General features: G+C 58.0%; 1 protein-coding gene across 6 annotated transcripts in view; it reads left to right on the top strand.

The window, feature by feature from the left end:
* Positions 3508–25048, top strand: part of DGKZ (diacylglycerol kinase zeta) — a 39226-nt gene continuing 17685 nt past the window's right edge. The window contains exons 1-6 of one of the 6 annotated variants that reach the window (XM_021401353.1): positions 3508–3725; positions 11056–11154; positions 22125–22233; positions 22961–23056; positions 23900–23977; positions 24290–24346. In XM_021401353.1, the coding sequence (XP_021257028.1) occupies positions 3667–3725; positions 11056–11154; positions 22125–22233; positions 22961–23056; positions 23900–23977; positions 24290–24346 (498 nt within the window). In that variant the 5' untranslated portion in view covers positions 3508–3666. Of the gene's footprint in view, positions 3726–4700; positions 4970–7481; positions 7505–11055; positions 11155–11194; positions 14457–21149; positions 21905–22124; positions 22234–22960; positions 23057–23899; positions 23978–24289; positions 24347–25048 lie in introns of those variants that run through there. The other 5 variants (XM_021401351.1, XM_021401350.1, XM_021401354.1 and 2 more) reach the window with 5 other exon arrangements.

The following is a 25048-nucleotide window of genomic DNA, read 5'->3' as shown; positions in this document are numbered from 1 at the left end:
CTGCTGTTCCTCCACTCCGCCGTGTCAGGGCAGCGGAGGCAGACGGAGGCTGAGCCGCGGTGCCTGAGCCCTGCAAACTGGTGCCGAGAGGCCGATATACAGCACTGAAAAAGTTGGGCTGCTGCTCCGCTGCTTTCCCTGCGACTGTGCTCCCTGAGGAGCAGAGCCTTGCCAGCATCCCCCTGAGGCCCGCGGGCAGCTGAGCAGAGCGGGACCCCACTGGGAGAAGCGCCTCACCCCACATGGCCGAGGGGCCCAGCAGCTGGAGAGACCTCACCCCAGGCAGCGGGGACTGTGAAGGAGCCCAAGGGGCCACGGGGATCATGCTGGGAGCTATGGATGTGGAGAGTGCTGGGCGAGAGCAAAGCTCGGGCCTCCGTGTTGCAGAGCCAGTGTGGGACAAGGTGAGAGGGGCAGCGGCAGCGGTGGAGGAGCAGTTCCTGCACTTGGCCATCAGGAAGCAGGTGTCCTACAGGTAGGAGCTCGGGGCTGCATGCAGGGGTGCTGCTGGGCTGGGCTGGTTGTAATGGATGGCTCTTCCCTCTGGAAGACCCCAGTTGTCACTGTGGTCACGCCCAAATTCCGTTCCCAGATCTGAGTGCTGCTCATCCATGCTCTCTGCCCTGCAGCCCTGTCCATGCGTGGGGACACAGGGAGCTCCCAGCAGGGAGAAAAGGTGGTGATACCAAGGTACGGAGCTGAGGCTGGAAAGCCTCTGGGGCTGGCTGCTGCTAGAGGAACGTCTGTTCCGTCTCCAGGCTCCTCTGCTCGTATCACCAAGCCCAGCAAGCCACTGAATAGCAGTGTGTCCTGCAGCACTCGGGGTGCCCGCTGTGAGGATTTGAGGCCCTGGTGTGCAGCTCTGCCCCAGGGAAGATTACCTGCACTTTGGGGCACACTCGGTCACATCTTGGCTCAGTGCTGGTGTGTGCAGTGGCCCTTCTTCCCCTTTGTGAGGGCTGTGAAGCAAACTAGGAGCAAATTGCTCTCTAATCCTGTGGTAATGTGAACTAATGGGAAACCGAATTAGTGCCTGCAGAGCAGGAGGGCCCTAGGGCTGACTCATCCCGAGCATTCATTACTCTTGCAGTGGGTGGCAAGCAGGGGCTGGGTGGTGGTGTCCTGCCTGAATTAGCACCTGGCTGTGAGCTGGGGCCGTGGCAGTGCCCCTGGCCCAGCCTGGCTCTGGGGCTGCAGAGCAGGGGGCTGCCCCCACCTCTGAGATGAGGGATAGCTGCACCAAGTGCGGGAGCAGAGCAGGGTTTTCTTCCCTTAGCTCTCTTCCTTCAGATGTGTGCATTGAGCGGATTAGCCAGCTCCAATTACCCAGCCTCCACCGGGGAGGAAGAGAGCATATTGCAGCCTAATTTGATCAGCCTGAATTCTCTCCAGAGCTGTCCGATATCACAGGGGAATGTTCACATCCTGTTCCCTGCTCCATGTGCACCCTGGAGTGGGGTGGATCTGGCATGAAGTCCCACAGAAACACCCTCACAATGCTAACGCGTGAGTCCAGAGGCACTTCCCAAGCCCCAGTTCGGAGTTTGGAGGCCCTCTTCCATGGGCTGTTGCCCATCGCCGGTGTCCTCAATGTCACAGGGAGGTGGAGGCCGCGGTGCTCTTGCTGCCGAGCTGCCCGCTCCTGCTGGGGCTCATTAGTCATCAGGAGGGGCAGGCGGCAGGAGCCGCTATATAAAGGTTTTGAAATGAGCAGAAATGATATGAAGCCTATGGAAATAAAGCTCTTTCCATAAATAGCTGCCGTGGTGTACGGAGGCGCCTTGGGCGGGCGGATAGATCTCAGCGCTCAGGTTATATTTAGGGCTTTGAGTAGCAGTTCCATGCCAAGCTTATTAATGATGCTGGCTTGGGCAGCAGCTCTGCAGGTTCTGGGACACTTTCCCTGCAGGGAGGTGTCCCCACAGTGCTAGGAGGGCTCCTGCTACCCAGCACCACAGCAAACCCTGAGCAAGTGCCGGAGCTTTGTGCCTCGTTGCCAACATTGCTTAGCAAGGAGTGCGCCCAAAGCCTCATGTCACATCAGCTCCTGCTCCGGTGTGCAACAGCAGGGCAGGAGCAGCGCGCAGAGCAGTGGCACAGCACCAGTGCTGCCAGGGATCTTTGGGCCAGGACAATTCTCAGCAGCACCCTGCAGCTCGACACTTGCATGGGGCATTCGGTCATCTTGGGTGCTTTCTTGTCTGCTTTCAGACTGAGACATGCAGCAGTGACCTTCTGTCACCACCACTGCTCCCAGTAGCACAGCCCACAGGGGTGTGAGAGAGGAAACCACATCGCAGGAGTGCTTGCTGCTCGGGCTTGCATGCATGACAAAGGACACGCAGGGAGCCAGACCTCCTCTCCTGTGCTCCCAGCCCTGCCCTGGCCACCCCCATGGCACGACAGCACCTGACATGGACACTGTGGTAGTCAGAAGAGTGGCCCCCAGGCCCCCTGCCTGGCCATGCCCCCACACAGCCAAGCAGGGATTTGGGGGCCCAGCTGCTTGGCATAGTCCCCGAGTGACAGATAGGATGAGGGCAGTGGTTAGGATGTGCTGAGCATCTCACACGCTGTTCTGTGCAGAGCTAAATATAACCTGGAGTGGAGCAGAGGGGCTTTGTTGTGGAAAGAGCAAAGGAGGACAAGCTGGGTCACCGCAACAGAGCTGAGGGGAGAGGAGGGTGGGCTTGTTCCAGCCACTGCACCGGGATACCATTAATGGGGATTTCTGTGCACTCCAGGGGCAGAGGGTGTCCAACCACCCCCCATTTCGACTGGGCAGTGCAGGAGCTGGGACAGAGCCTGAGCTGTGCTGGGGGAGCAGCAGTAGGGCAGCCAGCCCGGCTCCTGCTTGTCGCCCTGATAATTGCATTAGCCAGGCAGTGCCGAGCAGCATCATTGAATTGCCATCCATCCCCACGGCGCTGAGCCTGCTCTGCCGGCACAGACATCTGTCTCTGTGTCCCTGCACAGCTGGGAGGAGGTGGCTGGCACCATGCATGGCTTGGGCAGCCCGACCCAGCAGGCGGCCTCGGCAGGGGGTGGCAAGTAGATAACCCCTTGGATTTTGTGTAGGACCCCTGCAGTTTCACACGGAGAGAAGGACCTGCTTTCCGGGCCCTTCTGGGAACTGTGGGACGGCATGAGGGTTGGGAGCGTATGGCACAAGGAGGGACATTGGGCTGGGTGCTCCGAGGCAGGGTGTGAAACTTGGCAGAGAAATGCCTGCAGCAAGGCATGGCACACCGAGCTGCCCTCGCGCACACAGCGGCGACGAGGCCATCAGCTCCTGGTGTTCGTGCTTCACTCAAGTGCTTCTTCAGGGCCCTCCATGGAGCCCAGCATGGGATGAGCACGCTGGGGATGCAGAGGGACCTGCTAGCTAGCCCAGGCCACGTGAGGAGAGCTGGCCCAGGCCGCAGGCTGCAGGAGGAAGAGCGTGGCGGCGCCGGCCGCAAGGATAGCCGCCCTCGCACTTCCAGGAAGTGCGGAGAGAGGAACCAGGTGGAGGGTGCAAACAAAGCGGGGCCCACGCCACCACCACCAGCTGCAGAGCCCTGCCAGGCCCTGCCCTCGGGATGACTCCGGAAAGCAGCCGCCGGGGGAGGAAGAGTGAGCACGAGCCCTGGGCTGGCTGAGCAGCACCGGCCTGTGCTGCTGCAGATGTGGCGGCACCGCTCGTGGGATGTCCCCCAGAGCCCCGCAGGGGCCGCAGTGACGAGGTACTGCCGGGATGGGCACTGCGCTGCGCTGGGGCTGAGCGCCGGTGGCCCCCGCTGCGCTGCGGGGTGGGGGGACGGCTCCTCCAAGGTTTCCTGTGCTTTCTCAGCTCCTCACCCGCAGTTCTCTCCCCTTTCCTGGTGCCACTGGGTGTGCACAGCCTCAACACTCGGGATGCTGGAGGGCCGCACTGCTGAGGCGGGCCCATAGGCTTCCCCCTGCGCTGGGGGCTCAAAGCCCCCGTCTGTGCCCAGCAGGGCACCTGCTTGAGGGGCACGCGGACACCACGCGTGTGGCTGCACCCAGGGCCAACTGTGAGGGTGGCCCTGCACCCTTTGCAAGGTGACGCTCGTGCCTGGCTCATTTGCCATGCAAAGAGGGCTGCCGTACTCCTGCCGCCCCGAGGAGCTGCAGGGCGGCAGTGACGCAGCCGGGCCACGAGGCGCAGCACCAGTGCCAGGGCGAACAATGGGAGGACGAGGGAGGCCCCGCTGCTGTCGCCGAACCTCTTCCTGAGTGCGGGGGCGGCAGCAGGGCTGACACTCGGCTTCCTGAGCCCGCAACACCGGGCCATGGCTGCTGGGGGCTGGTTGGGACACCCGCTTTCAGTGACACCGGGACTTGGTCAGTCTGGGGCTCGGTGACACCGAGACTTGGTGACACTGAGGCTCAGTGACACTGGGAGCTGGTGACACCGGAGGTTGGTGACACCGGGGCTAGGGTGACACCGAGGCTGGGGCTCCGTCCCCTCGCTGCAGCCTACGGTAGTGATAGCAGCCCTGTCCCAGGGCGGCGGTACGTGGGCCCGGGACGCGAGCAGGGGGTCGGAGCGGAAGGTGCCCCGTGCGCGGTGCCAGGGCAGCGGCAGGAGGCGCTGTCTGGCCGGCTCGGCCTCCGGACCCGCCGGTGCGCGGCCGCACTTCCTGCCCGGCTGCCGGGCCCGAGGGGGGGGCGGGCGCCCGCGCCGCCTCTCGCCCGTCCCCTTCGGTCCCTCCCCTCGCATGGAGCCGAAGCGCGGGGCGGCGAGCCGGTAGCGGCGGCGCCGAGCCCCCAGCCCGGCCATGGAGGCGGCAGAGCCTCCGCCGCCCGGCGGCTCGCCCTCCTCATCCTCCTCCTCCTCCTCCTCTTCCTCCGCCGCCGCCGCCTCCGGGCCGTCGGGCGGCGCCGATCCCGAGCAGGGGCCGCCGCCGTCGGGCCGCCGGCGCAGCAACAAGCGCTTCACCGGCCTCAGGCTCTTCGGGCGCAGGTGAGCAGCGGCCGGGACGCGGCTCCGCGCTTCTCCCGCTGCGCCCCGGGGCCTGCGCGGTGCGGGGGGACGACGGGCAGCGCCTGCCCCGCGTGTCCGCGATCGGGGCGGCGGAGCCGCGCTGCCCACCCGAGGGCCCGCCGCTGGGTCTGCTCGCCGTCGGTCCGAAACGGCTTTTCACAGCCTGTCGCGTGCCTGCGGCAGCGGGCCGTGCGCTGGGGCGTCCGTCGAGCCGCGCGGAGCATCCGACACGGTCCTCGTCTGGAGGACGGGGTGCTGCCAGGCAGCCTCCCCCAGCCTGCCAGCTCCGGGGAGCTGTCAGCCCCGGCTTCGACCCGTAGTGCTTGCAGCGGGCGCTGGAGAGGATGTTGACCCCACTTACATAAAACATGCAGTCAGCTGAGATGAGGTGCCAAAGGGACACAGCGTGCTGATAGAGGAAGATGAGATTGCGTTTTCCTCCGTTATAACTATTGGCATGGATAATGGGAAGTTGGGTATAATTTCCATAGAAGTCAGAGTCCCGTGTCTGGAGGTTTGTTTCCACATGCCCAGCACCACATGTCCCCGTCCCCACGCTCACACCTCGCGCTTCAGCTGCAGTTTCAGCAAGCTGTCAGCACTGGGGCTGTGCGAGCTCTGCGCTGCTCCCAGGGAGCCCCAGGACCACATTCTGGACTTGCCCTGTCATCTCCACTGAGTGTCTGCCAAGTGCTCTGTCCTCAGGACCCTGACACTCACCTGATTTTTGGGATGCTCAAGCCATGTAAGCCAAGAGGTGTCTACACCATCCAGAGGTGTGTAAAATGAGGATAGTTTAGTTCTGAAGAGACTTACAGGGGGACTGTCTGGTCCAAACTGCCTCGTCCTTCCCGGTGTCACTCTGCTGACCATGAGCTTGTAAGCATCCTTCTTGTACAGAGGGGACGAAGCAGTATGCTGGGCTCCCAGTGTGGTTTCACTAGTGGTAAATAGAGGGGAAGGGCCCCCTTTTCAGCCCCACAGCACGCCCTGCGAAGTCACGCAGGAGCTGGGAGCAAAGGGTTTGCAAGGTCGCTCCACCCAGCGCAAGAGCTGCTCTCCTCTGCTCTGGTTTCACAGCTGGCATCATTGGCCGTGTGGAGCTTCTTGCAGTCTCTGTCCTTTCCCTCATATTAGTGGCTGGCCCTGGCCCCTAGAGGGTCCTGCATCCTTGTGTAAGCCGTTATTGCAGAGCATGGCAGAGCTTACAGAGGGCAGATTCTCCTTGTGCAGATGGGTTTGTGCAGTGCAGGTGCATGCAGTGCAGGAAACGCAGACCTGGCCCCGTGCAGCATGTTCTGCAATGTGGCTCAAGATGCCTGTCACATTGTTTGGTGTTTGGATGCTTTTCTTGCTCTGTTTCCTCTGACAGAGGGACTTGGTTTCCCCTGAGCGACAAATCCATCTCTCAGAGCTGTGAAAAGCTGTAGGGGTGTAAGAAGAGATTTTCAAGGGGCATGAGGGAGGGAGAAGTCCCCACGCACACCTCTGAGTGAAGAGAGCATGCTGAAGGTGTGGAGGAGGTTTGGCTGTGGGCTGCTGAGAGCTGCCAAATTTGTGCCCACCTGAACAGAGGAGCAGAACGTAGCTCTGAGTTCCAGTTCACTAGAAGGAACTGCAGGGTTAAGTGCTTATTCTCCTTTGTTTTGGAGAAGTACAGTCAGTCCCTATCCCCAAAATGCTTTTGAACAGTGATTGCTGAAGAAATGTGCACCCCCTTGGATTCTGGAGTTTAGCCGGAGTGTATTTGGCTGAAGTAAGTGAAGAGGAAACTTTGCACTGGGTGATCAAGCCTTGCTCTGGGGAGCCCCAGCTGCAAGGAGAGGTCTCCTGAGCTGGGCACATGCCACTCAGCCCTGCCTGCACCTTCTGTCAAGACCGCTGCTTACTCAGGCTACAACAGCAGGAGGCACAGCTTGCTGAGTGCAGCCCAATGAGTGGCAGACTCAAGAAACAGGAGACTGTGCCAGTACTGGACTCTGCTTGTCTTTTTGGACCGCCATGGTACCTGTCTGTTCCCAGGCTGGCACCCAGTGCATCGTGGACATTTCACTGCAGGTGAATCCTGAGGGGTTTTTAAGCAATAGGAGGTGAGACCCCAAGTTCTGCCTGCAGCACATTATCCTGCTGTGTTTTGCAAGCAGACTTATTTCTGTACCTGATAATTGCCTTAAAGGAGGGTGGAATAATTGGCTCCAGTGCTGACAGAGACAAGTGCACAATACGTGCATCCGGGCCACACATGGTTAATTCTTATAATTGGGCTGATAAAGAGATTGGAGCCAATCAGATAATAGGTGGTTGGGATTAAATTTCCTTCCTAGGTGCCCTGTTTCTTGTGGTGTAAGTGAACAGCACAGTTTACCTCTTCCAGCTGGGAAGGGAGTACCGTGCTGGGGACACAGCCCTCCTCCCGCTGTTCCCATTGCTGGAGCAGTGAGCTGCTGGTGTGAGTCTCCCTGTGGGGCTCAGGCTCTTCACCACGTCCACTCCGTTGGGTACACGTATGTGGTGGTGGGTATGGTGCGGCGAGGCTATCGGCAGCACAGCCTGCAGAGCGTGGGATGGTGCTGAGAGCCCTGTTGGGCCTGCATACAGCCTGGGGGCCATGTGTCATTGCCCCGGGAAGGTCTGTGGGTGGCACAGCGTGTGGGTTAACGGCACTTGAGAAACGGAGCTGAGCGCCCGCCTACACTTCTCTGGGACGACGCTCGTCTTTCTGCTCGATGCTGACGGCATGTGAAAGCTGGGGAGAAGCATCTGCAGGAGCACTGGCTGCTGCCCAGCCTTCCCGAGTGCCATGCTGGTGGCACCACCGTGTCCCTTTGAATTCGTCCTTTGCCTGGCTGGCCCAAACCCAAGAGCTGGATGCAGGGCTGAGGATCTGCTTTGCCCTCGTGCAGGGGTGGTACATATGCTGTGCTATGGGGTAAACTGCAGGTGCTCCGAGGGTAAAGCAGGCAGCTGTGGCAGCAGTGAGGATCCTGAGCTGTAAAATCAGCACGCTGTCAGAGCCTGAGCAAAGCTTACCTCAGGACAGGCTTTTTCACAAAACACCTCGCTGCCAGCTAGCTGTTGAGCAATCGAGAGGATGCCTCCTCCTTCTCCACACATGCAGATTTGGATCTAGCTGGCAAACCTCTCGCTCTCAACTCTGCCAGCCTCATGCTCTGCTCCACTCGCAGGTGGCAGAGGGCAGGCAGAGGGCTAGCTCTGGCTAGCAGCCCTGTGAGAGTCCTCAGCTGCTCCGGCTGAAGCCACCTGTGTCTTCAGGGTCATTGCTGCACTGCTGGCAGGGGATGGATCCTTGCGGCTCGCTCACTCCTGGCTCTTCTCTCTCCCCTGTCCAACACCAGGGTGTGTGCCAGCTGCCTTCTGGAGAGTAGAGCTGGAGAAAGGGGCAGAACTTCTCATTTGATTCATAGCTGGAGTGTCCCTTCCAGGGATGTGTCACTCAGCAAAGGGCTGAGACAAAGGACAGTGATCCTCTCTATTCCTGAGGATGAAATAATGGGAAGAGGGAAGGACAAAGGAGGAGCTGGGGGGCTGTACAGGTCTTTGCAGGGAGACAGCATTTGGAGCTGCAGGTGGTGCAAGGGAGAGAACTTGGGGCCACGTGGTCGCTTGTGTCCTGCTGGGTTGTGGGAGCAGCAGGTGCTCACAGGGCAAGGCCAGGCTCTGGGCAAGCGGAGGTGCTCTTAGAAATGCATCCTGAGCCCTGGCAGGTGGTTAGGGCTGCAGCGTAGGATTTCTTTCTCTCATCGTGGTGCTGTGCCCAGGGAGCAGTCTTTCTGAAGACTTGGCAGAGTCTCTGAAGATAAATTCCAACTCTGCTCTCCTTGCAGCTCTGGCTTCTTCCTCCCAGGTGACTCTGTGAGCTGAAGTGTGAGAGCTGCTCTCAGCCACACGTTTGCTTGCTTGCATAACTGGGTGCTGAGTTCAGAAGCAGATTTAGGGCTCAGATTCCTTGGGACCACAAGCCATCCTTCTCAGGAGAGCCTGGGGGGCTGGCCGGAGGTGAGGTGCTTCTGCCAGAGCCTTCTCCATGTAGGGCTCGGATACAGGGCCTGCTCAGGGTCATGGACAGGGTGTGGAAATTCCGAAACCTGTCCTGCTAGTTCTGGAGCTGGCACCTGGCTCTGAGGGAATAAGTGCCTCTGTTTTGGTGATCTTGAGCCGGGGAACTTTCCCCAGGCCAGCTCTCCAGTATTACAAAAGCACAGTCCCCTTTCCTCGTGTTTCTGTTGAAACCTGTGGGCATGGCAGCGGCTGCAGTCTCTCTGGGAGCTGTGAACGCTTTTCCCTCCTCCGCGTCAGGACGTTAAGTAGGTGGTGAAACTGCACCAGCGCATGTGACAAGGCTGCACCACGAAGACAGAGGGGATGGAGTCCCCCGCTCCACGTCAGACACACGTGTTGCATCCAGCAATGTTCTCCTCCTGCCCACAATCCGGGGGGTTGGTGCCTGAGGGGGTTGGTTTGTAGTGAGCTCTGAGCTCTGTCCTACTTGTCACACTGCGACACGTGTGTCCTGCTAACCTAGAGGACCTCCTCTGGTCCCCAGCGTCCCAGACAGCCTGGGCCTCCTGCTCAGCCCTGCCCGCTGGCAAGTCTCGTGCTGTCTGGGTGAGGCTGGCTGCAGCTCATCTCTGTGGGGCAGGAGCACACTCAGGCTCCAAAATACGCTGTGGCTTTGCAGTATGTCACGTGGCCCCATTGGTTTTCTGTCCCAGGAAGTCAGAGAAGCTAACAAAAAGGCTTGTTACAAAGGGTTTTCCCCTCATTTTGGCACAGCTCATCTCCCACAGGAAACGTGGGTGCCGACGTGGCCCATCTCTCAGTTACCGTTGGCGCCCAGGTGTGGGGCTGTGGCAGAGGCTGCGCTCCCCAGCAGCGTACGGAAGATGAGGAACCACGGGGCAGGAGCACCTTAACCTGCCTGGGGTCTGATCTGGCCTCATGGACAGGCCCTGGGGCTGGGGGACAGCCACGTGTGGCCCCTCCGTGTGAAAGTTCCCTCTCTGTCAGATTATCTGTATCTCGTCCTGCCTCACTGTCCTGCCCCGGCCGAGATTCAGTGCTAAGCCTCTTACCGCACAGACCCGAGGTCACCGTGCAAGGGAACATCGTGTGGAGCACGCTGAAACGTGGCAGGGTTGTTTTCTGCGGGGATTTTGCTCCCGATGGAGGCTGGCAGATGGCAGGATTAAACAGCGGATCTGCTGGCAGGGTCCTTTGTGCCTGCCTGCTGCTGCATGCAGGAGCGGGACCCGTCCCATGGCACAGGGTCTGAAGAAAGAAGTCTTGCCCCCCACACTGGGTCACACAGCACTTTACTCCTGGCCAGCGCTGCTCCCTGCATCTTCTGTGCCCATCGGCAGGGCTTGGTGCCTGTACACAGGTTTGGAGCAAGCAGGCTGCCCTGCCCTGCTCAAACAATGCTCCTTCATGCGAGGTCTGTCAAGTGCCTTCATAATTTATTTGAAATTCAAATCCTTGCCCAAGGCTGGCAGCTGGGGCGAAGACTGTCAGGATCCAGGCTGGTGCAGGGCATGGGAGGAGGAGGCAGAGGAGCGAGGCATGGCCACCTCCTGCTGCAGGTGTGGCCCTGGTCCCCAAGCCATGCTTCCTCTGCCCTTGGCCATCGGCTTGGGGGTACCAGAAGCTGAAGCAGTGAGTGTGGGTGCTGGAAATGCCTGGCCTCCGGCAGTCCCGCTGCCCACAGCAGCTCTCTGGCAGCAGGCTGTGGGTGGCTCTTGTGGTGTTTGTTTTGGCCGTGGGGTTGAGGTGACTCTGGCCGGGATTGAGTTTGTGTCCCAGCAGCGGGAGCGTGGTGCTGGACAAGGCCTCTCCTCCCCAGCAGGGTACTGTACCCTCCCCCAGGAATGCCTGTGAGACCCCACAGCTGGCAGCTGGGGAGGTGACACAGGTGCTGCCACCATGGCTGCACACCAAGGCCATGGGGAGAGCGTGCTGGGAGGAGGGATGTTGCCAGGCCAACAGTGCGCCGGGTGGCTGGAGGCATGCATGGGAGGGTGTGCTGACCACTCTCTTTGTGTCCCCAGACTCCACCTGCCCCACAAAGGTGTCCTCCCTTGTCTCCTTGGCAGACAGCTTGGCCGAAGGGGATCCCGGAGGATAAGGCACCGGCCGGCCGTGTATAAGTACGTGGCATTTTTATTGGCTTGCGCAGGCTGTGCAGTTCCAGCAGCTGCTGCAGAGTGAGAGCTCTCCTCCCTCCCACCCACGTCTCACCTCACGTCACCCTCCTGTGCCTGCACTAACCAAGGCCACCAAGAGCCAGGCTGCTGCCTGCTGCGTGTGTCACTAACCTTGTACCCGAGGGCAGCTCACTGCTGGACTTCCCTCGGCTTATGTGGCGGCCCTGTCCTGCTGGTGGTCTGGTGAAGGCATGCAGAGGGTTTCTTCCTCCATCTCCTGGCTGTCGTGGGCACGAGGACTGTAGCACCAGGCCCTATGCTAGCTGAGTGCTTGAATGACCTGAGGTTGGCTTATCTGGGTGGCCAACCAGCCTGAAGTTCAGTGGGCTGAGCATGCCAGCTGGAGTAGGAAACCAGGCCTGGGAGGTAACCGTGACTGCTGCCGTGTGCTTACTGTGTGGGAGCCAGCACCGAGACTAACCATAGAGGGGGCTCATGAGTGTTCAAAGGGAGGTGAGGGGATGGGACAGGTTTCCAGGCTCCCTGTGCCCTCGTGATGCAGCACACTGGCCTGCTAAGGGTTTGGTTGCCATTTCCTGGCTTCTTAGCTTCCTGCATGTTGCCCAGCATGCTGCCTCTGATCACAGGGTGTCCAGCTCTTCCAGCCCTTAGGCACAGCGGTGCTGCACTCCTGTGGGTAGAGGTGCAGTGGTGGCAGCAATATGGCCGTTCCGCTCCCACACACTGGTGTTAATGGGTTTTGGAGAGGCCCAAAGCACTGTGGGTTGAACACCAGAGGGCATGGTTGCTCTTCTGTACTGCGCCTTAGAGGGCTGCTGCAGGGGGAAGGGCTCTTCAGGCTCTTTTCCTGGTGCTTGCTTGGTCTGGGTGTTGTGGGATGGCCCTTCTGTGGGCCTTGTCTCCTTGGTCATAGGCCTTTGCTGCATTTTTTGTCCTCTCTTCTGCAAGAGCAGCACTCAGTGCTCTGAGATTGGGCAGACAAAGGTGGCAGAGCAGTGACCAGCAGCTGGGCCTTCATGGCAGGGGCTCCTCACGCCCCTCATGGCTCCTGGGTGGGAGCACATGTTGTGCAACCCATGCTTTTTGAAGCAATAAGGCTGGTGCTGGGGCTTGCTGGGAGCAGTGAAACAGGGCGAGCAGAGCAAGGTGGCCCTGCGCTTACCATCCTGCGAGGTGCCAGCCCATGTCCCGAAGGCAATCCGCTCTGCCCCAGTGGTGCTGTTTCACCTGGGGTCTCCTCCACAGTACAAGCGCCCATCAGAGGGTGTGAGGCAAGTGGGCAAAGGGATACAGGGCTGAGGGAGAGAGGAGGAAAGGAAGCACGTGAGGGCAGACATGCGGAAGGCAATCAGAGCAAAAAGGGTGGAGGAAAAAAGTCGACTTCTCTTCCTGCCCTACCATTTGTAATGGGGACAAGCTGACCTTTTGCAAAACCGAGAAGTGAGGGGTTTAACACTGCTGAGCTACTTCAATCTGTACATGGGACAGGGAGAAAAAGGCTGAGTAACACTGCTACATGGTGAAACAGATGCCACAGATGGGACTAGATACCAGCAACAGGGTCACAGTTAAACCAACAAGCGCCTTTCAGCCCATGAGTTGGAGCTTAGTCACAGGGTCATGGTGAAGGCTGGTGATGTGAGGACAGGAGGTGCCTTCCTGCCCCAGGCTCAGTGTGGGGTCCTAGCTCCTCAGAGCGCTGAGCCTTCCCCAGTTCTCTGGCCCTGCTTCTTTCTTGCAGGGCCTGGCCATGGCCACCGCTTGCTGTGGGGTTTGGGTGCGTTTCCCTCACGGGAAGCTGGGCTCAGGGCTGCGTGCAGCTCAGTGCTTGTTAACAGGAGACGGACAGCTAGTCACATCATGATTTTGGTTTCCTCTTTGGTAAATGCAATGGGAAAACACTCTGCCAAGCCCCAGCAAGCAGATCTCAGTGGGGACATCTCAGGACTCTGCTCCAGGGTCTTCGGTTGCAGCCTGCACCGCAGCTACTGGGTCAGCCGAGGCACAGGTACCTGCTGGGGGCGGCTGTCCCTCTGCCTGCTGCTGCTGTGGGGTCAGGGCAGAGCTGGAATCTGGCCCTGGAGAGGGAGGAGGAAGGAAGCTGCCTGGTACCAGGAGCTGCTGGATCTGAGCAGGGAGAGGGCAGAGCTGGTCTCAGCGGGCAGACACTTCCTGCCGCCTGCCTGGGTGTCTCCAGCTGCCAGCAGCACGAGAGCAGGGCTGAAAACACCCCGGCAGCAGCTCTGATGTTTGCTAACGTGTCCTCTCCCACCGCTTTGCAAAGGCCACGTGCTCCACCTGCATGACAGAGCTGCAGCGGAGACCTCAGGCCTGGCTCCCTTCTGATTAATGGTTTCCTGTGATACCCATCAGCAGCACAGCCACGGGAGGATGGCCGGCCCTGCCTGCCTTTGCTGCTCTGGCAGCAATCTCTGATGACGTTTTGTTATTGTCGTTTTACTGTCTTCTCTCCCCGGTCCCCAAAGAGCGCTGGGCACGGTCCAAGCACACGCAGGCTTGCACGCCCGCGCGCAGAAAGAGCTCCGGCTCTAATTTTAGCCGTGACATGTATGCAGGGAGTGAGCAGCTGGGAGGAGGCAGGGTGTGAAGGGACGAGGAGGTCCCAGCTGTTGGGCCACCATGACTCACCCAAACTGGTCACTGGCACTCGCTGCTTTGGGGTCTGGGGCTCCTTCCTTGTGGGCATCCCAGGGCAATTTGGCCACTGGCACGGCCTTTGCCACAGCATGGGGGGGGGAACAGGCTCCTGAACACTGCCTGCTCCCAGCTGCTGGGGCTGCACAAAGGATGCCCTAAGGAGATGGGAGGGAATGGCTTTGAGGGAAACTGTTGTATCCCTCGTTTGCAGAAGGGGTTTGGTTGTGCAACATCACCTTAGGGTGTCACTTCCAAGTGCCTGTGCCAGAGAGGGGCCCCCTGCTCCCGCACTCACCGAGCACCACATGTTCTGCAGGGGCAAACCAGCGTTTCAGATCCGAGGGGACAAGCGGCTGGGTGCCGGGGGTCCCTTCTCTCCCTGGGCGCCTTTTGCTTGCGCGTCCTTCACCAGGGGTGAGCCTGTCTGGGGCTGTGTGCAGAGGAAGTGCAGTTGGTTATTTTAATGAGCGCTGTCAGGGTTTGCAGCGCGGGGAGGAGGCGGAGGGAGCAGCGGAGCGCTCGCTCACCAAACTAGGACTTGGTCGGGGAGGGCTGGCCTGCCGCTGCTCCGCAGCCACTGCTGCCCACTCGTCACCTGCGGGGACCTCAGCGCCATTCCGGATCAGGTCACAGAGGCTTTTCCCCATGCTCTGCCCTTCTCTTCTCTCCTTCTCTTCCTTATTCCTGCACCTCACTGCTTTCGGCTGTGGTTGCTGGGGGAAGGGGGGGCTGGGAGAGCTAGCTTGGAGCTGGTGGGTTCAGTCTGAATGGGCAGCACGTCCCAGTGCACCAGGTAGGGGCAGGGGGGAGCAGACTCCTGAGGCATCCCTTTAATCCTCAGCTGTGCTCCTGCCTGGCTACACTGGTTCCCAGAGGCTGGGGCGAGCTGCAGCTGTTCTGTGGGCTGTGAGCGGGGTTGGCGGAGGGGCTCTGTGAAACCCAGCTCCGTGGCACTTAGTGGCTGCTGCTCTCCCTGCCAGAAGCAGGTTTCCAGCTGCTCACGTAAGGCACAGGCTATATCCTGCCAGCACATGGAGGAGGCAGGCGGTAGGAAACCTGCAGTGTGGCAGTGGACAGTGGTATGGGGAGCCAGCCTGTGCCCCGCCAGGCTGTCCCTATCCAGCCACTTGGCCCCGGAATAATCTGGGGAGGGCCGGACAGACTTCTGGGCTCCTTGCATCTCCCCTGGCGCTGGTGGCACCCTGTGCTTTCGCTGGGGGCAGTAGGATGCCCTTCTGCTCCCCTGCTGCAGGTGTTCAGCCCCATCTCCGCATTATCAGTGCCTGTAGCTGAGAGCCTGAGGCTCCCTTGGCTTTTCTCCATGCCTCTGGGAGGTCTGTGCAACCTCCCCCACTCCCAATCTGGGCATCGCTGCCTGAGCTCTGCATCCCTCACACTGGAGCTTTTTCCCTGTGCTGGTTTCATGCTGCTTCCCTTGGGCTGCTGCACAGTCCCCTGCTTGGGCACCATGCTGGGGAACTTTCCCCTGCCTTCGCATTCATAGGGGGATCTGGGAAGGGGCAGCTGGGCTGCAGAACTGGCTTCCCTTTAAGCAGGGAGGCACGGAGCTGTGGGCATCTGCTACAGGAACAGATGGCCCATCCAAATTGCCAAGGCTGGCCTGACCGCTGCTGCTTTGCTGTTCTGCAAAAGGAGCTCTGAGAGATAAGGAACTTTTTAACATCCCTCCCAGCCTGGGTCACGGGCAATGCTGATGCAACCAAAATAGAAAATGCGAACTGCTGCTGCACCATCCCCTGCTCTTGCCTGACCCTTGTGCTCAGATGGTTGCTCACCCTCTGCACTTCATTAAGGATAATTCACCTTCGCAGGCTGTCACTCTGGCTGCTTGACTTTCAGCTCAGAAGCCAAACAGCAACTGCTTCTTTAAATCAGTGCTGCCCAATTTCTTGATAACCAGGAGGCAGATTATTTAGTGCAGTGGCAAATAAACTTCTTAATGTTATGATGGTGGAAAGTTGTCAAGGGATATGAATGTGCAGGCTCAGCCCAGGAGCCTCCAAGGAGACAGCTTTAGTTTAAATGAAGACAAAACTCCATCTTCCATGGATTTTGGGAAGGAAATCACATTATTGTAATGGGAACATTACTCTGAGCCTTAGGGCTGGCAAACTCTTGACTTTATGAAGCATAAGTGGTCTGAGCTAGCCTGGCAGGTATGCCTTAAAGCAGGCCTGTGGCACATCAAACCTGGCAGTGGGACTGGGCAGGGCACTGTGCTCTGAACCCCTCCCTGTGCTCTCAGCCTTGAGATACTGCCTGGGATCTGGGGCAGGAGGAGTGGGGAAGGTGTGGGTCATGCTGGGCACCAAATGGCAGCAAAGGGGTGGTGGGACCAGAGCCTGGAGAGAGGCAGGATGGAGCTGCCAAAAGCAGGAGGTGGGATTATGCCAAGAACTGTAAAAAAAAAAAAAAAAAAAAAGAGCCTCAGACCCTTCTGCTCCCATCCCCTCTTCTTCCCATCAAGCCTGACCTAAAGAACACTTGGTTGTGCATCTTGTGAAGGGCCTGGCAGGAGGTGGGACAGCTGGTCCCTTTTGCCTTATTTTGGTCAAGGCACGGCAGAGCGCTGGGGACTGCGCTCAAATCGCTGTGTGGGCTTGGGTGGCTCCTTCAGTATTGCTTTGCTCCTTGGATGAGCTTCCCATGAGAAACTGCAAAGCTGCAGCATTTCCTTTCTCCCACTTGCCTCTAAGCCCTGCACAAAGCAGCTGCAAGCATCCTGTTGCTGCCTCCATCCCCCCTGCTCTGGTTGTTTGGGGAAAAGGGATTTTGCAACAGCTCCTAATTAAAATGTCAGTGAAGATGCTTCCAGGCAGTGCCTTTTGTCCTCTGGGGATGAACTGTCAGCGTGGAGGGACAGGGGCTGCAGTACAACAGATGGGTGTCTTCTTCCCTTTGACAGGCTGGAGAGAAGCAGTGAGGGTCCTGCTTTAACCTGCTTGCTGATGGCATCCCCAGCTCCTGGTGGAGTACCCAGAAAGGCTAAAAGTGGCACGGGGTTATGGTTAGCAGTGGCTGCCTGTAAAGCCTGGTCCCATCCTTGTGTGTTTGGTGTGGTCATCTGCCACGGGCACTGGCAGTCAGGGAGGTGCTGACCCCGTGCCCTCTCGCCAAGTCCTCGCTGCCAGCTGAGTGCTGGGCTGTGCCATGGAATTCATGTCCCCTGAAAGAGGGCATGTGGGTGAGTTTTCCCTCTGGCCGTTGTCTGCTGAGATCCCGTTACCATTCATTGTATGGAACGTATCAGACCTTGCAGGTTCTTGGATCGAGTCCTTGCGCTGGCACTGTTGCAAGGTGGCCTGTACACGTACAGCAGGAGGCTGTGGGGTTTTGCTTTTGCTCGGCCTCAGTTTGTGCGAGTTTTGCCCTCGCAGTTGTGCTGGGTCTGTGCCCTGGTGCTCTCCTTTGGTATGTGCTGCAGAGCGTTGCAGGCTGTCACTGGGCTTTATGGCACACAGAGGCCGAGCTGATGTTGCTACCTTCAGTTGATGGCACAGCTGAAGGTGTCCTTGGCCATGGTTTGCCACAGGCGTGCACTGGTGAGCATAGCTCACAGCTCACACTTTGTACTGCTGCTAAAGGCTTGTGGTTTGGACAGACATGTTTCTGGTCATCTCAGTCCCACGAGTGGTGCCTGGACATGCAGCATTACTCACACAAGAGCTGTAGTGATGAATGGCAAGGTAGAGGGGCTGACAGTGCTGGGAAACAAGAGCTGTTGTCCTCACTGTGACCTGATTATTCTCAGACCTTCCTGCCCTGGAGCCCTCATTCTCACAGCCTTGCCCCTTGTGCAGCTTCTGCCTCTGGTTCATGATGTAGGACAGATTACAGCTGGAGTGGAAATTTTGGGTAGAAACTTTCTATGCAGAGTTTGGGAACTTGCTCACCTCCCTACCACCACAGTGCTGAGGACTGCTCCATGTCTTGACCAGCGCTCTCCCTTCTCTGTCCAGCACAGGCTCTTCCTCTGCAGCATGCAAGCTGGCGATGGGAAGTGAGGCTGCATGGAGCCCAGGAGATCTTGGCATCACACACAAGTGACTGTTAGTAACACCTCTTCCCAGGGGTTGAGCTGTGCAAGTCACTGTCGTTGCCAGGGAGGACAGCTTGTAAACTGAGACAGGGTCTTGTCTGCATGATGCCAGCTCTGGTGCCATAGCACCCACCCGGCTGCCACAGCAAGTGCTGCTTCAGAGACTCAGCCAGGACAGGCTCTCGTCATGGAGAAGGCTGAAACACAGGCTCATTTGCCTCACTGTAGCCCCGTGGTTGGAAAAAATGCTTTCCAGTCAACTAACTAGAGGCTTATTGAAAGGTCTGGAGGAGCTGATGGTGTTTTTGAAGTCCAGACTTTCTCTAGGCTTTGAGGCTTGTTTGTTGTGGTGCCCTGAAGCAGGGGACCAGGGCTGGCGTCCCTCTTCTTCTGGGCATTGGCAGGAGGACACCGGGCTGCTGGAAGGATAGCGGGAATGATGGCACGGGGGAAGGACCAAGCAGTGTGTTGCACAGTGTCCCTGTCTAATGACACAGAGAGCATGGTCAGCACGGTATCTAGAGGTTTGCCTGAGGCTGCTGGAGCAAAGCGAAGTAATGGAGCTGAATATCAAGAAGCTCTCCGTGATGTGGGTAGAGCTTATGCCTTGAGGGACACTGTGTGGTCAGGCGTAGGAATCGACCTAACTGGTTTTGTTGCTGTCACCACCACCGGTGGATTGATAGCTGCTGGGTGATGAGGATGCCTGTATCAGCCAATCCATGAGCTGTCTGTCCACTGAAGTTACAAGATGCAAGTTTTCCCTCTTTGATCCCTGGTCAGCTTTCCAAGGGCATTTAGATCCTGCCACCAAGGTTAGTTCTGTCCTTAGAGCACAGGGCTCTCTGAGTGCCCAGGGGGTTCCTGCAGCACCTTCCTCCTCCCCCAGCTCCACGGGGCAGCACACAATCTGGGGTACGTTCCTGCTTCAGCAAGGTTCAGCCAGGCAGAGAGCACAGTAGGCTGAGAAGCTCTGAGGGGTCTGGTTAAAAAAAATCCTACCAAGAGCTCCGACTGTAGATCATGAGCAGGCCAGAGCTGCTGACTCCTTTCTTATTCACAGAAGGAGATTGAAATGATGGTGTAGAACTGCATGCAAGTAGAGTTGATGTCCTAGTGCGTGCATCAGTATTTCCTTTTCCTCCTACTCTGCAGATGCCAGGCTCCGTCCAGCTAGCCCCCTAAGCTAACAGCCCAGTGATGCAGCCTGCAGAGAAGCAACAAGCACTGGCTGTTCTCTGTTGTGACTCAGCTGCCAACAGTCTTTTCAGAGAAGCATGGAGGTCACAAAAATGTCAGTAGTATTAGGCCAGGGGCTGCCGGGACACAGCTCTCCTTCGGCAGCACCTAGTGCGTCGTTCCCCAACCACTCTGCACACAGCTCTGCTGGTGCACATCAGTGCTGGGCGCTCCGTGCAGTCAGTCTGTCTGCACTGTCAGCTGCAGTTCTCAACGCCTGTGCTGTACCATTTTGAGCTCAGATTGGAAGTCAATTGCAAGCAATGGGGATATCTTCACCATCAGATCTGAGCTGCTGCCACATGGTGCTGTTATGGGTTGTCATATGATTGCCCAGCAGTAACCTTCACTGCTGATGTCTGGAGTGTGAGTCCATGTGCCACTTTCCGACAGCTCTGGAGATAAAAAAGACCATAATCAACCAGTAACCAAACATAAATGTCAAGCCGAGGGTGTTCTAGCAGGTTTCCTCATGAGAATATGGTGCAAAAAGGAAGGAAGCTGTGTTGAGTGATCTTCCTGCCCAACACAGCAACTCAGCAAGCACTGCACCAGCTTCGTGCTGGTGGAATATCTGAGGCAGAAGGGACCATCCGTTCAGCTCACTCGGGATGTAGGTGGACAATCGCATCTCTCCCAGCAGCTTAAGCTGGCCAAGGAGAGTCTGCTGCAGCTTGCAACGCTCAGGCAGTTCTCTCGTGGCTTTTTTAAACATGTTTTATTCGCTCATATCGTTTTTAAAACCTATTTGTGATGATGCAATTCCCTGCAGTGTCCCACAGATGTTGGGGAGAAGGGACGGGAATGGAGCGCTGCAGTAATAGGGACAGGCTGGAAGCTGAGTGGTCAGCAAGACATGCTTTTGTCCTCTGGAAAGCTGCATGGGCCTCAGTGGTGTGATGGGTAACCTGCTGGTCACTGGGTGGGGATAGGCGTACATGCATTGCTCGCTGTGATGGAACTTGAGAAATCCTTCCAAGGAGGTGGTACGTAGCTTTTGCTTTCAGTTCAGCAAGGCTCTAACTCCCCTAATGCTGCTCTCTGAACTGCACATTCCACTGGAGAGTATCACTATTTTTTTCCCTCCTTGTCTGATATTACCAAGTACAGATATGGCAGCAAGACTAGAAACTAAAAAGCTAGCTTCCTTGAATAACCAGGCTGGAGGCAGAACCAAGCCTTACCTTTCCGTCCTCCACCTTTGTAGCAATCGAAGATCCAGCTACCAGGCTCTTTAGAGGCTTGAAACAAACAGTGGCTGGAAGAGAAGCACTAGCTCTGGAGAATGGGAGTGCTGGTACTAGTCAGAGTCAGCCTCTTCCGCTCTGACCTTTGCATGCCAAGCTGAGAGCGCTGAAACCGCTGCTGCAGCAGCTTCCATCTGTGGCCCAGTGCTTTTCACAGACAGCTGCAACGTCCTGGCAACACACTGAGCTTTGAGCGAAAGGTCAAGAGACCCGTTAAAGCTCTTTCCAAAACGAGAGGGAAGTTTCGAGCAGGACAGATAGGATGATTTTCCAGGCTCTCCTCCGCTCCAGCTTTCTCAGCCAGGCTCCACCAAATGTGCTTGCCCTGCTTTGACTTGCCTGATTGTTTTCCTTCTTTAGTGCTTAGTTTCCATTTGCCACAAATTCTGCGGGGCTGCTGCTTGTGCCTAGCAGTTACAGCTGCAACACCAGGAGCGCCAGAACCAGTGGAGCAAATAGCAGTGGGGCAGTGAGCAGGGCTGGCCTCACCAGGGTGGGAGCTCATCCGTGGAGCAGTCTCTTGTGTTTCTGAGGGTGTTTTCCTCAGGCTAAGCTATGAAAATAAGCATAGACTGCCTTAAGAAGAGCTTTGCTCTGAACTGAAAGTCCCAGACACTCCCAGTGGATCCCAGAGGCTGCTCCCTGCCCTGCCATACACCATGGCACCCAGTTCTCAGCTCGGCTGCCTCAACTGTGCTCTGCAAACCTGAGGCCATCACCAGCCCTGCAGATCCGTGGTCAGCCTATCTAACTCCTGCTTTCTGTGTCAACAGCCACCACCGGGCGCAATGGAAACCTTTTTTAAGAGGCACTTTGGGAAGAAGGGGCTGCCAGGCCCGCGGCGAGCCAGCGTGGTGGCCGTGCCCACAGGCAAGGCCCGCCGTCGCTCCCAGGCTGGGCTGCCCTCTGCTTCACTGGCCCAGCGCCGTCGTGGCTCGGAGGCCCCGCTGCCAGCCCTCTCCTGTTTGCCCCTGCCCCGCCGCCGCAGCCCCCGCCGCCGCTCCAGCACCACACCGCCATGCCTCAGCCCCCGCTTCGCCGTGAAGCAGCAGCGCGGGGGCTGCCCCCCGGCTATCGATGCCACACTGCTGGGGCCCCCCGTGCTGCTGGCCGGCCTCCTCCCCACCGGGCAGGACGGTGCCAGGGATGCCTCCAACTCCTGGTCTGCAGAGGACGGCAATGGCAGGGTGGATCGGAGCAGGTGGTGGGCTGAGGAGAGCTGGCTGGGCATGCTGCCCCGGCTGCGGCCGCTGCAGGCCAGGCTGCTGACACGGGGCCCCCGCTGCCTGCGCCGTGCCTCCTCCCACCGCCTGCCCACCGATGTTGGCTGCAGTCGGGCTCCCCACGGCCTGCCAGGCCGCTACCGCCGCCTCAGCCAGCGCCGCCGCTCCAGCGATGTCCTCTGGCCCGGGCTGCTGGCCACCAGCCGCACATGGTGGCTGGCCCAGCAGTACGCAGGGGGTGCCTTCCCTGAGTGCTTGAGACCAGAACCAGCCTGCTGCCCCGACGGCTGGAGCCCCAGGCTGCTGTATGTATGGCGGTGCAGTGGAGGCAATGCTGTGGGGAGGGAGGCTGGGGTGGGGAGGGAGGAATGGGCAGGGCTATGCGTACCAGGAAAGGCTGCTTCAGGCTCCACCGCATCTTGGAGAAGCATCCTGGGGCTTTTATGAGGGACCTGACAGCCCGGCGGGCTTTGACACGCCATTCTTCCTCCCTGATCTAATAGCTGGCCCTCCCATGTCTTCCAGGAAAGCTATTGCCAAGTCCAGCCTCCAGCACATGGTAGCCCAGCCAAACCCCGTGCTAGCCCTGAGGAGCGAGTCAGAGAGGCAGATACGCAGCACTGTGGACTGGAGCGTAAGTGGTGGTGTGCTTTGCTGGGCATTGTGTGGGACAGGCTCCTGGCCAGGAAGCAGCAACCTCTTCCGAGGCTGAGGCTTCCCGAGTGACTTCGGCTTTGACACTTTTATGGCCTCTACTGTGCCACCAGCTGGTGCCAGTGTCTGTGCTGCTGGCAGCACCCCTTGGCACTGCAAGGAGAGGCGCAGGCAGCTCCCCGGGAGGGTGACACAGCTGCTCCTCCTACAGCTCTGCTCCTGGCATTGGAGGTCTGCTGCTGGCTGGGGCTGAGCTCCAGGACAAGCCCCTGCTCCTCCACAGGCAAGGCAAGGCTAGCTGAAAGCTGCACCTTTAGGTCATAGAGCAGAAACAGTTTTTCGTGCGCTGAACTTTCCCCAGATTCTCCTCTCAGGTGGTGATGGAAACAGCGCCTCTGCACAGGACACTTTGCAGCTGGGCTGGAGATCTTTGCTGTGGGATCTGAACAAGGAGAGGCAAGGGGATCTGAACAAGAGTTGGCTTCCTGAGGCGGTCTTTTTTCTAGCGGGTGGGCAGCAGCTCTGTGAGGTTTCCTCTGTGCAGATGTTGGCCCTGGTTTCTCGATGAATCTTGATGCCTTGCCAACACCCAGCTCTACTTCTTCTCCCCTGCCTCATCACATAACTTGTCCCTGGCACAAAGCACTTTAGGAACAGTGTGATCATTTGAGGATGCTCAGAAGAGCACATTGTCTTGTGCCTTTCAGGAGACTGCAGTCTATGGGGAGCACATCTGGTTTGAGACCAATGTCTCTGGAGATTTCTGCTACGTTGGGGAGCAGAACTGCATGGCCAAGCTGCTGGTAAGTCGCCTGGGGTCACCGCATCCCCTGCATGCTCCTCAGCTGCAGGCTGTGCTGCCACCCGGCGGAGAGACCACGAAGGCCCTGGTGCTGGGAGAAGTGAGGAGCTGGGGAGCCGGCGAGGGGAAGAGAATGTGTTCCTCCCGTCTCTGTGTGCTGCAGTGCTGCATACCCAGTGTCTGCCAGTGCTGCCATTCAGATTGCAGCAGGAACCCAGTGCAGGGCTGCACACAGCTGCAGATCATTGCAGGGAGAGGTTGTTGGGATCCCACATGCTTAGCGGAAGAATCTGAATCCAGCTTCTCTGAAAAAACCTTTCAAAAGAGGGGAAAAATGAGCAGTGGAGACCCAGGCCTGCCATCTCCTGTCCCTGCATGCTGTACTGGAGCCCCAACAGGCCTTACAACAGGGTAGCTGCACTTCTCTCTCCCTGCTTTCAGACTCAGTTGTGCTTGTGGTGCTGCATGCGCAGCACTGATGCCACTGTGGTGCTTGCCCCCTAGCCTCACACTGCCACTGGGTGAGCCAAAGCTCTGGGCCAGACCATGGAAGTGCTTCCCAAACCAGCTCCCGTGTTGTTCTCACACAGTGTCAAAAGAGGCCAAGGACTACTTTGGCAGTGGGAGAGCACCTCCCTGTTGTGCTGCAGAGCTAAGAGCATCTGTTCTAGACACATGCTTAGATTCTGTTACTTGCAAGGTGTCTAAGTTCTGTGAAACTCCTGTAGGACTTGTTTTTTGCATCCTGAAATGTATGAGGGAAGCGTGAGGAGAGGTTGAGTTTCTGGCCTCCTTACCCTGCTGTTCACATGCATGTTTTTCCTCCCATTTTCTCATCCTCCAGCAAAAACCTCTCTCCAGGCGTAAGTGTGCAGCTTGCAAGATCATAGTGCATACGCCCTGCATAGAACAGCTGGAGAAAGTGAGTAAAACCTGTTAAGCCCTCTCTGTGACTTGCAAAGCTCTGACAGTCTGATACTGGACAGCCCTTTCTCTGGGGTAGCATAAAAGGATTGGAAACTGCAATGTGTTGCTGGAAAGAGGGGTCCTACCAAAAAGGGCATTAATTACTTGATTGGGACACCCAGCCCCATTTTGTTTAGTGACAAAGGTGGTGGGTTTTGCAGTCAAACACTGAACATCTCCAGAGGTTCTGCTATAGTAAAATAAACTCCAGTAGGTTTGCTCTTGGTGATGATTTTACTGATTTCTACCATGTGTGTTCAATCCACAGATAAATTTCCGCTGCAAACCTTCCTTCAGGGAGTCGGGATCTCGGAATGTACGGGAGGTGAGACATGTGCCTTGGATGCTGCCATGGCTGAGCCCTTGCCTTTCCAGTTTGGTGGCAAAGGGATCGGCTGCTGCCAGCACACTGCCCATCAAAGTGTTCGCATTGTGCTGCCTCCTGGCTCCAGAAGGGAGGTGCAGTAAAGAATGTTTCCTTGCCAGGCAGCAGCACAGACTGGCTGTGAGATGAGAGGAGATCGCAAGCAAAAGGCAGAGCATCTGCTGCTTTGCATGTTATATAGCACCTGTATCTGCATGGGAGGAACACGCAAACAGTGTTTCCTGAGGGGGGTAAAAAAAGCCTTCCTTTGCTGATGTCCAAGCCAATAGAGGAGGCTGTGACAAGCAGCAGTTCCCCAAATTTCCCACAGTTTGGCAGGGGGCGGTGCAGGCTCAGTTCTTGCTGTATCGCTCAGCTTTGCCCTTGGTGCCACAGGTGCTCCGTGTGGCAATGGAAGGTGTCCACAGTAGTGCTGCTGGACCTCTTTAGTCTGCATTGCAATGTAGTGGGTGTAAACGGAGGCCTGGGACCTGTCTGCTGAGCAGCACTGGTGAAGCACCTGCCAGCCTTCATGGCTCATCGTCCAGCCTGTGGAGCCATCCTGTCTCTCCAGTACTCCTCAGTTTATCTAACGGCCTCCCATTTCCATAGAGAAGGATTCTTCCTGACTTTTTGCTGCGTGGGTCAGTCCCCCTACAATAC

The sequence above is a fragment of the Numida meleagris genome, chromosome 6 (genome assembly GCF_002078875.1).
Source record: "Numida meleagris isolate 19003 breed g44 Domestic line chromosome 6, NumMel1.0, whole genome shotgun sequence".
Classification (NCBI taxonomy): domain Eukaryota; kingdom Metazoa; phylum Chordata; class Aves; order Galliformes; family Numididae; genus Numida; species Numida meleagris.
Note: the sequence above shows the minus strand (reverse complement) of the source record. Positions and strands in the feature narration are given on the sequence as shown.